The 13,377-nt window shown below is 41.3% G+C and overlaps 1 protein-coding gene across 1 annotated transcript in view; it reads right to left on the bottom strand.

Annotated features, from left to right (window-relative positions):
* Positions 1 to 511: 511 nt before the first annotated feature.
* LOC101858513 (FK506-binding protein 5) overlaps positions 512 to 13,377 on the bottom strand; it is a 37,206-nt gene continuing 24,340 nt past the window's right edge. The window contains exons 2-3 of the mRNA XM_035972348.1: positions 3,803 to 5,393; positions 512 to 526 (exon numbers count right to left, since the gene is read on the bottom strand). Of these exons, the coding sequence (XP_035828241.1) occupies positions 518 to 526; positions 3,803 to 5,380 (1,587 nt within the window). The 5' untranslated portion in view covers positions 5,381 to 5,393 and the 3' untranslated portion in view covers positions 512 to 517. The remainder of the gene's footprint in view (positions 527 to 3,802; positions 5,394 to 13,377) is intronic.

Here is a 13,377-nt window from a genome sequence, read left to right as displayed (position 1 = left end):
GTGCTCTGAAAGGAACAATGTTATTCAAACGATGGGCCTGTTGTTTCAATCTTAAATCTGTGCTTGAAAAAATACAGCCGCGATGAGCCACTCCTGGCTCTGAGATACTAAAATAAAGTCCTAAAAATGATTGTGGCGACAATATTTTTATTGCGAAACTGATACCGTTTTTAGGAAGTGACATTTCTCTTAATTCATAGAGAAGGAGCAGAGGAAAATTTTGAGACTGCCTGTCAAACAATCGGGTCAAAACGTTTTTATCAGTGCCTCTGGCGCCCGTATAATACCGTCTTTGAATTTTTGAGAGTGAAACATCCTGTACACTGCTATCTTTGGAATATTATTATTAAAACGAGACTGGTTTTCGTACGTCTATCCGTCCAGGAGCGGAAGAGCTTTTCGAGCTGATAAAAGAAAGCCGTTTTTAACCATGTCAACTCCCTAAGAAGCTGTGGGCAAAAATATTTCTCCTTTCTGAAATTATTTTTCTGCTGACTTTAGCCCATTTTATATCCTTCTACATTTCCTAACAATAAAGCAATCTAGGTATAGACCAATTCAACATTTGTTTCAATAATGAGTTGCCACATTTTAATGAATTCTCAAAACGCAATATCTGCGAAAGTTTTTACTGTATTTTGTAGAATATACATCATATCGCCATCAATCTTCTTTCTTTCTTGGAGTTAGTTTGCTTTTTTTCTGACTAAGAGAATCACATCGACGCAATAGCCGCCAAGCATTGCCAGAAAAAGCAAGCAAGACAAATTGAAAGAACCGTTAAAGGGAGGAAAAAGAAGTAGGGCTTAATTGTGCCCCCCTTCAACCCGTATATTTCTTTATAATGCTGTAAACTGAGACTTATTGATGAGACACACATTCTACCCCCCCTCTCCTGACTCAATCTAGTGATGATGAGTAAAGAGAGAATGTTTGAATAAACATTTCACAAAGCACGTCACCTTTGACAGTGCACAGTCAGTCAAATTCAGTTGAGTCGGGCCAGCCAGAATTTCTCTCATGAAGGGGCATCAGTTACCATTTTGGCAAAATTTTTAATCAAATCTTTCAAAATGAAACATGAATGGAAGATTTTATGAAATTGTGCCACAATGGCAACTTCTGGCTCTCCATGAAGGGAAATCCTTGCCAGCCGTGACTGTTTCAAATGATTGATGGCCTTTGGCGTCTTGACAGACGATCTTAAAGCAGTATGCATAATACAGCTTTGCCTGGGAGGTAGACATAGCGGATGGAGATAGCCCAAGTACTACTTCCCTCCTTTTTCATCTTGACTTCCTTGATATGCTCCAAAGGAGAGACATCGCCAGTGTGTCAAATGGACAACGTGCACTGGGTATAACACAACGACCAGCTGCTCCGGTTTCTAGAAACTGTTGTTGTGACCCCGAATCAAAGTGGTTTACCTGCAGCGTGTGTACGGGTGGTTGGAGGGGGCCATTTGTAGGTTCTACTTCTTTACTTTCCCACTGTTGATTCTGTGTGTCTGTCTTTCTTTTTCCCAGTACTAAATGTGGGGCAGCGTGGTGGAATCAGGCTCTTGTCAAAATAATGAAATCGAAGAAAATAGCAGTTTTTTCTCTGATTAGCAATTTTTATCAAATTTTTGTTTTTGGGATCAACACCTTTTATGTCCATTTACAAACACATTCCTTTGAGGATTTCACCGAAAACGTTGATTAAAGGCACAAAAATATAGATTTACAGTTTCCATGGACTCCCCAGCTTTAGAATTTACAAAGCTTTGGCAGCCACTTTCTCACTAATTTTACCTCTTAAACCAAGTGACCCACCTCCTTCAATCCAAAATATTTCCACTTCTATTGCAGATGGATGGGTCTTTTTTTCATAGAAAGCGGGACAAACGAACAAGCTTTAAGACTATACCAATAACTCAATATGACAAAAATAGACGAGAGCCTGATTCCACCACGCTGCTTCACAAATGACCATTACTGTGTTGATGTGCGTCTATTTACTCAAAACAATAGATCAGCGTGCATGTATCACAAATGAAAATGTTTTAACACTGAGCTCGGTTTTGTGCGTTTTTTTATCGAGGTAAAATCAGGCACTCGCCAAAATAATGAAATCTTAGAAATCGACATTTTTCTGTGTTTGACAATTTTAACCTTTTTTCGACCTAACACATGTTACGTCCTTTTAAGAAACACATCATGTTTGTAGTTTACTGAAAACCCTTGATCAAAGGCACAAAAAATGAAAATTTACAGTTTCCACGGACTCTCAACCTTTAGAAGTCACTAAACTTTAGCGGCCATTTTCTCGCTAATCTACCTTCTAACACCAGGCGACCGCCATCTCTTTCAATCGCGAATAGCTCCACTCATTTTCCAATTAGATGAGTGTTTTCTCATCAGAAGCAAGACCAATGTTTTAAAGTTTTAAGATGATTCCAGTACCTCCATATGGCCCACAACCGACGAGCGCCTGACACCACCGTGTTGTCACACGTTATATTGCTCTACATCAGAGGCACGCCAGTTTTTCTTTTCTTTGAAGATAGGCCTCAAACTATTTTTCGACAATCAAACTTCAAGGGGTTTGCGAGCACAAAATAACTTCAACAAAGCATTCACTAACAAAGCAAGCCGAATTTCGCCAAGGCATAAGGCGTCGGTGGCCTAGTGGTTAGGCTACCGGACTCGTAATCGTGAGGTTGCGGGTTCGGGGGTTCGAGCCGCGGGCCCGACGTTGTGTCCTTGGGAAAGGCACTTTACACGAATTTTCCCCCACTTCACCCAGGTGGGAATGGGTACCCAGCTATAGACAGTGAAAGATCTTGTCAGTTTGTTAGTATTTGAGCGCAGCTGCTTGCACTGCATGCTTCCCGGGAAGCTGAGAATGTTTCTGAGTGTTCTATGGTCTGCTGGGGTAATAATATAGTGTAGAGCGCCTAGAGCTTTCTTTCGAGTGGGGACATGCGCTATACAAATGCTATTTATTATTATCATAAGATAGTAAGTCAAGCAAATCCAAGATTCAGATGACGATAATAAGTAACATTTATATCGCGCAAATTCCCGCTCTATAAAGGCAAGCTCGATGCAGCTTACAATCTATTATTATTACCCCAAGCAGACCTAATGGCTTTCTGAAACAATGTCACCTTCCTTTGAGGCATGCAGTGAAAACTGCCATTCTACAGGAGCTAAAACACGAACATACTGACAAGATCGTTCAATTCTATGGCCAAGTACCTAATCACCCCTGGGTAAATTGAAATAAAATCGAGTAAAGTGCCTTTCCCAAGTACATACCGTCGAGCCTCTAACCTCGGAACCCACAACCTCACAATTGAGAGTCGGGTAGCCTATCCATTAGACTACCGAGGCCATGATAAGACAAGATTATCTACACGAGCCTTTCTCGAGCCTCAATGATAATCATACCTTTCAATCAGTTAAAGCAGAGGTTTCAAACTCGCCATTTGAAGCCAGCAGGATGATTGCGTCTCATCTTCTGTTCTCTCATCTTTTCGTTTACTGAACATAATTTGTCAGTTTGAAGAACATGATTGATAAAGTATCCACTTATTTATTCGTTTATTCATTTACTACTTATAATATTCCTATTATCTTCTAGTATGGTGCTATTTTCCAAGTAAAAATATACTTACATAATAAATAGCAGGAGCCGAGAGACAGAGAGATAGGGGGAGGGGAAAGAAAATTTAAACAGAGCGAAGGAGTGGGTCTATGACAGGGAGAGACAGACAGAAAGACAAGTAATTGAGAGACGAGGGTATTTGAATTCCTACCTGTAAAGCTTCCTCTATCCGAATAGCCTTCTGGAGAGCATCAAACTCCAAGTCAGAGACGCTGCCTTCATTCTGTGCCAGCGTGGCCTCGTTCAAGGCGTCGGTGAGCTCGTCGTTTTCCAGGTCTTCTAATCTCGTCACAGTTCTCAGCTTATCCAACTCGTTCTGAAGCTCGAGGATTCGAACCACAAAGGCTTTCACACTCGGCACCGAGCCCGCTCTCAGCTCGTCAAGGACGTCAGAGCTGCTGTCTTCGTCGTCGTTTTGAACAACATCTTCTGCTGCGTCATCGACGATATCATTGTTGCCGTAGAACGGATCAGAAATGAGGGCCGCTCGTTTGGCCGTGCGCTTGATGGGGGTGCCTGTTTTGTCTAGATAGCTACTCATCAACCAGTAGTTTTCTAGAGCAGCAAGTTGTTTAGGGTCAAGCCTCTCCATTCCTCCTAATTGTGCATTCTCCTGTTCTTCCTCCTCCTCCTCTTCCTCTTCCTCCACCTCTTCTTCCTCCTGCAATCTTCTCCTCACGGCTTCAACAGCAGCTGCCTCCTCCTCATCCTCTTCGATTCCGTTTTCTAAACCGTTTACTAAGGCTTCTTCTAATTCCCGCTCTTCCTCCTCAGTCTCTGGCTGGGTCAGAAGTGGAACAAGATCTGTTTCCACAGTCTCAGTCACGGTTCCCTGGGGTCCACCCTGCTGTTCCAGTTCTACGACCTTCGTCTCCTCCACAACCGGAGCATTTGTGTCAGCGAAGACAGAGTTGAGTTCGTCTTCTGGAGCCGGCACCAGCTCGGCAACTTCTTCCACGGTATTTCCGTCTGGGCTTTCCTCTTTGAAGATTGTCTCTTTAACGGCAACCTTAGATGGCGTTGAGGACGACTCAGCACTTGTTTCTTCGCTAAGCTTAGCAGCCTGTTTTTGCAGTTTCTCCACGGCTTTCATTAATGCTCTGAATTCCTCTTTGGTCAAAGTGTCCAGTGAAATGTCGTCGGACGACTGTGAAGATGTGTCAGCAACGACCGGGTCAGAAATTGATTTTTTTTGCACGATCTTTTTGTCTCCTCTTACGTCCACCATTTCTTCTTTCTTTTTCTTCTCCGGGGTAACAGCTGGAGGCTGGGGGTTTGGGTTTGAGTCGGCATCAGTGTCAAATATATTCTCTAGCTCTTTTTGGCTTGGCTCAACTTCATAGGGAGTAGTGTCTTCGTTTTGGTCTGTGATATCTTGATCTGATGACAAAGGGGAAAGGTCATAGTTGAGTCGTTCTCGCTGATCAAAATCTCTGAAGTTTCCTCTATCAGACATCCAGACTGTATCCAATCCCTCTGCGTCGTCCTCGTCACGTGCCCTGCTCAGCCAATCGCTGATGTCCTCCAGGTCAAAGGGAGGCCGATCTTCCAGCAATCGCTCTGAGCTAAAAAAGTCATCGCCAACGATACGCCGACGCTGCCTCTGCAGTATCGATAACGCTTGCGCCAAATCGGTGCTCCTCGCTGTCCGGCGTCCGATGCTGAAGGACATCACGTGACCAGACACCAGTAGCGTCAGGAGGACTAACACAGTGGGTTCGATTCTCATACTTCAGCTGTACCTGAAACGACAGGAAGGATAAAAATGCAAAGATAAAATTAATGTTCAGGTGGGAGGGAGGGAGGGGGAGTCCGGGGAGGGGGGTGGTGGTTGCAGGGTTGAGTTTTGTTAGGTTGGTTGGTTGGTTTGTTGGTTGGTTGGTTGGTTGGTTGGTTGGTTGGTTGGTTGGTTGGTTGGTTGGTTTGTTGGTTCGGTTTTGTTTGTTTTGTTTTGGGGAGGGGAGAGGGGTATTTTGTTTGTTTTAAGTAAAAGAGAATCACATCGACACAATACCGGTCATGTCTTACGCGGGGACGAAACAAGACATGTGATCAGAAACAACAGAGGGGGGGGGGGGGGGAGAAATAGGACCTACTAGTGGCTCCCTCCAAGCAGACAATTGCATTACGGTAAAATACAAGGATATAATGTAGGCTTGTTTTAGAGCATCTGAGCAGAGAAATGAGTGGCGAAGCATAAATTCCGACGATCCGGTGGATCTGGCACAAGAGAGAAACAAACATTTAAAAAAAGAAGAAGGGGAGATAAGGGCGATAGAAGTTTGATAGGAAAGAAGAAGCAAACCATATCAGAGCACCTGCCAACCATCCTCAGATACGAGTCTGTAAATCAGAGACAGCCAGAGATGCAAACATCGAAACAGTCAAATCCTGGCTTTGACACTGGCCCAACACAACACACGTGCTTTGTTGAAAAGCTTTCTCAAAAAGAAGAGCATCTGAGCAGAGAAATGAGAGACGAAGCATAAATTCCGACGATCTTCTGGATCTTGTACTTGGCGAAAAAACGCTTGTTTTTTAAGAATATAAAGCCGTTTGTGTATCCAAAATGACTACGTCTTTTCTAGGTCCTTACTTTTCAGGGCGGTTTTCTCTGTCCGCTTTTTTTTTTTTGTCGAGACCGGACCCAAATCCGTAAGGTTGTCACACAAGAAAGTTAAACGTACAAACAAAAGATGACAACATTTCGTCTGTTTTGCGTGTTGTATCATCCATAATTGATTTTGTTCAACAGATCTCGCTTTCGATTAGTGCGATTTCCAAGGCCGCCTCACGAAAGGACCAAACTGGAAATGATCTTATTCTAGTCTCAGCAGAAAAAAATTGGAGATGGTGAGCAAAGCAAATCGAATGCAGAGTGTACTTTTAGTTTTTGAAAGAACTTCACGGCACTTGCAACACAATAACTTCATATAAATGTCGAAGAGTAGAGGTGTTATAATAGAGTAAAAGGCACAAAAAAGATGGAGGATGAGGACAATAGCTGTCAGATAGGAATAAAGGAGCAAACCATACCAGAGCACCTGCCAACCACCCATCAAAATGAGTATGAAATTCTAAAACCTTTAATAACCCAAAAAAGATTCAGATGTTGAATTTAGACGGTTTGTTTGTTTTCGTTATACTTTAACCAGTGCGGAGAAGTATATTAATATAGACGCAATATACGTCATCAGCTGAGGGAAAGAACAAAAAGACCTAACAGTTGTACCTTCCTGCCACTTGAAACCTACCTCTAAAATAACAATAATGAAAGAAGAGACGATCCTATACCACATCCATCAACATAGAAAAACGCTAATAATATACTAATCTTTCGTTACAAAAAAATAAAACTCTTTAAATTGACGGAACAAGGGAATTCTTTTAATCCCATGGCTGCACAGGCATTAATGAATAAAATCATACCTCAGAGATTTTTTTTGCTTTATACTTTGGTTCGCACTTGCTAGAATTAACCTGGTCACGCATTGTTAGTCATTCTCATAACCATGGCAACCGTGATATTTTAATGGAGCATTCTCCTGGGAATGTCGAGCGAAACCGGTTTGTTTTCATCAGCAACAAAGACAAGGGGCTAGTCCCTAACGGTTTTATGCACTCTAGATTACAGATCATTACGTAATCTCTCTCGGGGGGATGAAACCAAATAAATGTTTATTGACATCAATAACATTTGTATCCCATAAAAACAGTGTTTTCCATAAACATTTTCCATTATGTGCAAAACTCAGTTGCTGTTGTGAAATCCAGTCCCGCCTTGTCAGCAAAGTGAACTTTACACGTACAGAGCACTGGGAAGACAGAGTGTGTAAGGGATTTCTTTTTCTCGTGCACTAAAGGTTAAAGTGCCTTTTGTGTTGCGACACTTGGCATTTCCCGTCGAACCATCCCCACCCCACCCCAGCCCACAGTCAACCACCCCATCCTCTTTTTTTCCATAGAAGTCGAAGGTCAGCAAATTAGAACTACTGTCGACAAACGGAATAATGACACACAATGATAATAGCTCGCCCATTGTGAACTGAGGATGACCTTTCACATCCAAGGCGGAAGAGAAGCACAGACTTCGCTAACTACCGCAGGTAGCTAGCATGGTAAAGAGAGTAAAGTACAGGTAGTAATGTACAAACATTTGTGAGGCAGCGTGGTGGAATCAGGCTCTCGTCAAAATAATCAAAGTGAAGAAACTTGCATTTTTCCGCAGGTTTGAGAATTTTTATCAAATTTTTGTTTTTTGGCTCAACACCTTTCATGCCCATTAAAAAACTCATTCCAGTGTGGATTTTTCTGAAAAACGTTGATTAAAGGCACAAAAGATATAAATTTTCAGTTTCCACGGACTCTTAAGCTAGGGAAATAACTAATCTTTGGCGCTATTTTCTCATTTATTTTACTTCTAAAAACAAGTGACCCCCCCCCCCACCTTATTCTTTCGTAAATGTCTCGACTTGTATTCAAGATAAATGGATATTAATTTCATTGAAACAAAGACAAGTGAACAAGCTTTAAGATGATACCAATAACGCTACATGTCCAAAAATTGACGAGAGCCTGATTCCACCACGCTGCCTCACATTTTGTAATGATCACAAACGCAATAGCTCGTCGCAGACAGCAACCTCTTTCCTAAAGTGGTGTGCTTATCTGCTTGAACACAATAGAAATATTATTATTGTGGCTTAGCTTGCAAACGTCAAGCACTCTTCTTTTTGAGAAAGTTTTTCAACAAAACAAAACACGAGTGTTGTTTTAGGCCAGTGTCAATGGCACGATTTGACTGTTTCGATGTTCTGGCCTCTCTGGCTGTCTCTGTTTTACAAACTCTTATCTTCATCAAAAGCCTTACTGTGGATGGTTGATGAGTGATCACATGTGGTTTGCTCCTTTATTTTTGTTTTATCAAACATCTATCGTTCTTATTTCTCCTCATTCTTTTTTGTGTTTGTTGCTCTCTTGTAGCACCTTTAATTTTCGGCACCATTGTGACCTAATTGTATTTCAAGCGCCGTAAGACTCTTACTAAAACATAAGACATAAAAGCCGCATTGCCACATTTCACGACTTTATGATACTGTGACTGGTCAAAACAGAGTGGTTCCCTTCATCCGCATAAAGATTATGTCATTTAAATGTGATCTAGAGCACCAAATTCACCTTCTACCCCTTTTTTACATTCTGAAGATATCTAGTTGAGTATGATTGCTTGAGTGAAAAGATTGATTAATGAACACAATAATTCCTTATTGGCTTTAATGTTGGAGCTCAATGGAGTGAGTAAGTGAGTGAGTGAGTGAGTGAGTGAGTGAGTGAGTGAGTGAGTGAGTGAGTGAGTGAGAGTGAGTGAGTGAGTGAGTGAGCAAATAATAGAATGAGAGAGGAACTGTTGGTATTATTTAATGCGCGGGTAAAATACAGAAATCTACGAAGGAACGAAAGAGTGAAGTAGAGGCACAGGACACACAAAAATAGCCCGAAGGATTCAAAAGTAACTGGATGTGTCAATGACACCTTCTCGCCACCTGACCAGCCACCTTAAGGATCTTGTCCTCAGATTAGCATGTCGGGCTGGCACAATACAGAGGATTTAATAAGCTGCTACTGACGACCTGACTACACCCCTACAATGCTGCGACACATCGATTTGTGGCATGACGCGGTAGAAACAGTCGCTCGTCATTTTGTAGGCATATCAAGCTGTTGATGTCATCATAAAGCTTGAACATTAAAATTTGTCTGACCTTCAATGAAAAGATACGCTTCTGTCTTGAATAGAAATCGATATATTTGCCATTGAAGGAAACAAAGGTCATCTGGTTTCAGGGATAAAATTAGTGAGATGACGACAGCTAATATTTGATGACTTCTATAGAAAGAGATTCCTTGGAAACTGAATAATTAACATTTTTGTGCCTTTAATTAATGTTTCTCAGTAAAACACAATCAGAAAAATGCTTTTAACTTGATACAAAAGGAAATTAGCTTAAAAAATGCAATATCGATAAACATTGCCCAGCGGTATGTTAAAATGCTGGTATCTTTAATTGTATTATTTTGACGAGCGCCTGATTTCCCCACCATGCTGTGACACATCGATTTGTTCGCAGGCTGCCAGGGGGGACTACAGACTGGGAAATCTTGGTCTAGCATGTGGGCGCTAGCAGCGCTGGCGAAAATACCATTACGGCTCTTCAGAAAGGAATACTGATACTTGAGGGAGAGTAATTATCATAGTTATAGTTAGGACTTGCTTACACTACAGCCCCTTTCTCTGCTACAACCCTCCATTGCGTCAGACACGGCTGCGGAGCAGGAAATATAATGGCGGACAGAGTCATGAGAAGCAGAGGCGTTAAGGATATTTCCCACATACGTAAAAGACAATCACCTATATGAACGGTATCTTCCTATTTCACCCTAGGTGTTGCTTTTTTTTACATTATAATGAGATTGTGAATGACTGCCACCTGTCAAAGATAGCAAATTTTATCCTCGACAATTGGTGGCCGTCTTAGACAGATTCGAAGAAATATGCTAGCCAATGGTCATTATCTGAAGATATGTACGTCTTAATGACATCTGTGTGTCATGATGCAAGGGTTAGGCTCTCTGCTTTTGCGAAAAAGACCAGACATTGAGGTTGTTGTGTGTGTGTATGTTGTGTGTGTGTATGAGTGTGTATATCTGTGTGTGTGTTGTGTGAGCGTGAGTGTGTATCTGTGTGTGTCTGTGGGTGTGTTGTTTGTGTGTTTGTGCGTGTGTTGTGTGTATGTATGTGTGTGTGTATGTGTGTTGCGTGAGAATGTGTATCTGTATGTGTGTGTATTTTGTTTCGTATCTGTTTGTTTTTTATTTGTTTGGGGTTTTCTGTTTCTTTGTTGTTGTTTTTTCTTTTTTGTTGTTTTATTTGGAAGGGGTGGGGGTTCTTTGTTGCTGTTGTTTGTTTGGGTTTTTTTATATGGGTTTTTATTATTTTTTTAGTTGTTTTTTTCTTTTTCTTTTGTTTTGTTTTTGTTTTGTTATGGGGCAAGGGGTTTTTTTTTGGGGGGGAGGGGGGGGGGGCTTTGTCACTAGGCATCCACATCTTCCTGTTTGGATTTAATATCCCACTCTGTCCCTGGTGTCTTTGACAGAGAGATTCGAAATGGCATGTCTTCTTAATGATCTAAGAGGGGAAAAAAAAGGTTTCAAATACTAAAATATAGCCCCCTCCCAATAGAACAAAGGGAGCACTTGTTAAACTTAATGACATTCGGATGACAAAGCATTCTTCCAGGAACAAGCTTTAAAAAATGTCGACTTATGAATCCAAGCCCCAAAACTCCGTGTGCTTTATCATTTATTGATAACATTTACAGACTATTTAGATCCCTGATTGAGCCAAGCTCGCGGACTGATTGGTTTAGTAATACCACAGCGGGTGGCGTGATACTTTATAAAATAAATTCACTGCATCCAAACCGAAATCTGACTTTTTAGCTTGCAGGACGATGGACGAAAAGTGTGACCATAACACCATAGGCACTCTTGAATATTTCATTATCTTCAGCAGTTTTTCGCTTGAGTAAATAGAATAATGGTGAGAAAAAATAAAAACAGCAGAAAAGTGTTTTTGGGACAATACTAGGAATGTGTTTGAAGGAAAAGAAACCTAATGAGGTAGTACTTGAAGAAGCCCATGTTGGTCGCTGTCTGATATACGAGTAAACAATCAGGAAAAGACAAATGCAGCTTCTGGTACATTTGAATAGACATAAAGGCCTTGAGCATCTTGCTGTCACTGGCAAACCTGACCGCAGACGAGACAGGGGTATCCCAGAGCAACCTATCCCCCGGGGCAGTACCACTGACTGTAGTGTCTTTAGGCCATTCCCAAAGGGGGGACATTTCTCGTTCAAGCACAGTAGAATTGTAAATGGGCTGATTCGTGTCACGCTCATAACTGTGCCTGATCTACAACAGGGAACTGCTGCTTTTTCTTTCCTAATCCTTACTATTGTCATTTTCCTCTACTTCTTTTGTATGTTTGTCACTCCCTTGTGACCTGGTATTTCCAGGGTGCCTTGATAGTTGAAGCAGACCTTGTGCAATTGAAACTAGAGAGGTGAGCAGAGTAAGTCTGATTCCCTGTAAAGACTTCTCCGTTGACACCCACCCTTGTGCGCTCTTATGACCTTATGCAGTTGCAAGCGCTGTAAAACCCTCTACTATAAAAAAGAGCATCCTAGGTGGAGATCCTGAACAGATGAGTGAACGCGAAAGATCAGGATAATGTGGCTTGTTTGAGAGCATCCGAGCATAGGAATAAATGGAGAACCATGATCGCCGATGTATGTCCTACATCTGTCTCTTATCAATGAAATAGAAGCACATTAAAGCTCTACATGTTATCTAGTTTAAAGACAAAGAAAATTGACTGACTGAAGTAACTGAGGAAAAGAAGAGGCGTCTTCTAACTTCCCGCCTAATAGAATCTTCTGCGTCACATAGACCAGCATGCCTTACGCGTTCTAAAAAAAAGACCAGGAAAAATCTGTTCTTACAGTAGAACGCTACCGCCGAGCAAATGGCTTTTCCTTACTTTCAATACAGATTTTATTAGAAGTCGAAATTTCCCAAGACCAGAATCCACAGTCGACTTAGGTGAAAGTCTCAAACAGTGTTATCATAATTATAAAAACGCAAGGGGGCAAGGGAGTGTGGTCAATAGTCATTTTCTTAGTCAGGTGGACTCTGGAGCAACATCGACTGTACTTTTCAGCACCTTGAAGGGACGCCATTTTGGAAACAGAAATAGCACATCTAAAATAGTTTGTACTGGTAGCTCATTGTCTAGATTTTGTCTCTTATTATTTTAAAAAATTGTATTAACAAGATTTAAAAGCTCGTCTGCTTTTTATCAATCAAACCTTCATCTCTCTTCTCGACAAATCCGCGGATGAACGTATAAAAATTCAGTTCAAGTGTCCAGCATTCACTTATCCTTCAGCTCAGGAATATTGACAAATGAGCAACCTTGGATATTGTCACATATTCACGTCAACTCTTCCCCTGGTCGTTTATATTAGGAAATTACTATTTTCACCCACCTCTTCCACAAAGAAAATAAGCTTCTTTCAGTACTGAAAATTAATAGAAGATTTTGTCCTTGAAAAGAGGATTGTACGGTGTTCCTTGTCATTGTGACTCCTTGTTTGTATACTCTTTACGCCTCCATCCACACGGTTAAGGTTATTTCAGGAGTGGTTATTACCATAAGCATGGGTATAGGAAAAGCTATGAAATGAATAGGACGGATGACATGACGTACTTCACGGCGAGTAAAAGAAATCCACAGGGAACAAGAAGTGAGAGGTGGAACTGTCACTCAAGGCTCAGTGGGCGTACTAATCTCTCAGGTTTGTCAGCGTGTCATTGTCTGAACACCACGCTCAGATATGCTCAGATTCAGCTCTTAATGTGTTCAGCATAAACATACGGAGTGGGGTGGGAAGGTGGTGGCACCGGGCATTCATGTATCTAAGTAATTTTTCTATGAAGAAAATGGAAAATGGACGACAAAGATGGAAATGTCCAAGGAGTTGCCCATACTAATAATAACAATACATGTACTAAGGCTTGTTTGTTTGTTTGTTCATTTGTTTGTTTATCTCATTGTTTGTTTGTTTGTTCGTCTGTTTGTTTGTTTGTTGAATTAAAGATAAG

The sequence above is a fragment of the Aplysia californica genome, unplaced genomic scaffold (assembly GCF_000002075.1).
Source record: "Aplysia californica isolate F4 #8 unplaced genomic scaffold, AplCal3.0 scaffold00659, whole genome shotgun sequence".
NCBI lineage: Eukaryota > Metazoa > Mollusca > Gastropoda > Aplysiida > Aplysiidae > Aplysia > Aplysia californica.
Note: the sequence above shows the minus strand (reverse complement) of the source record. Positions and strands in the feature narration are given on the sequence as shown.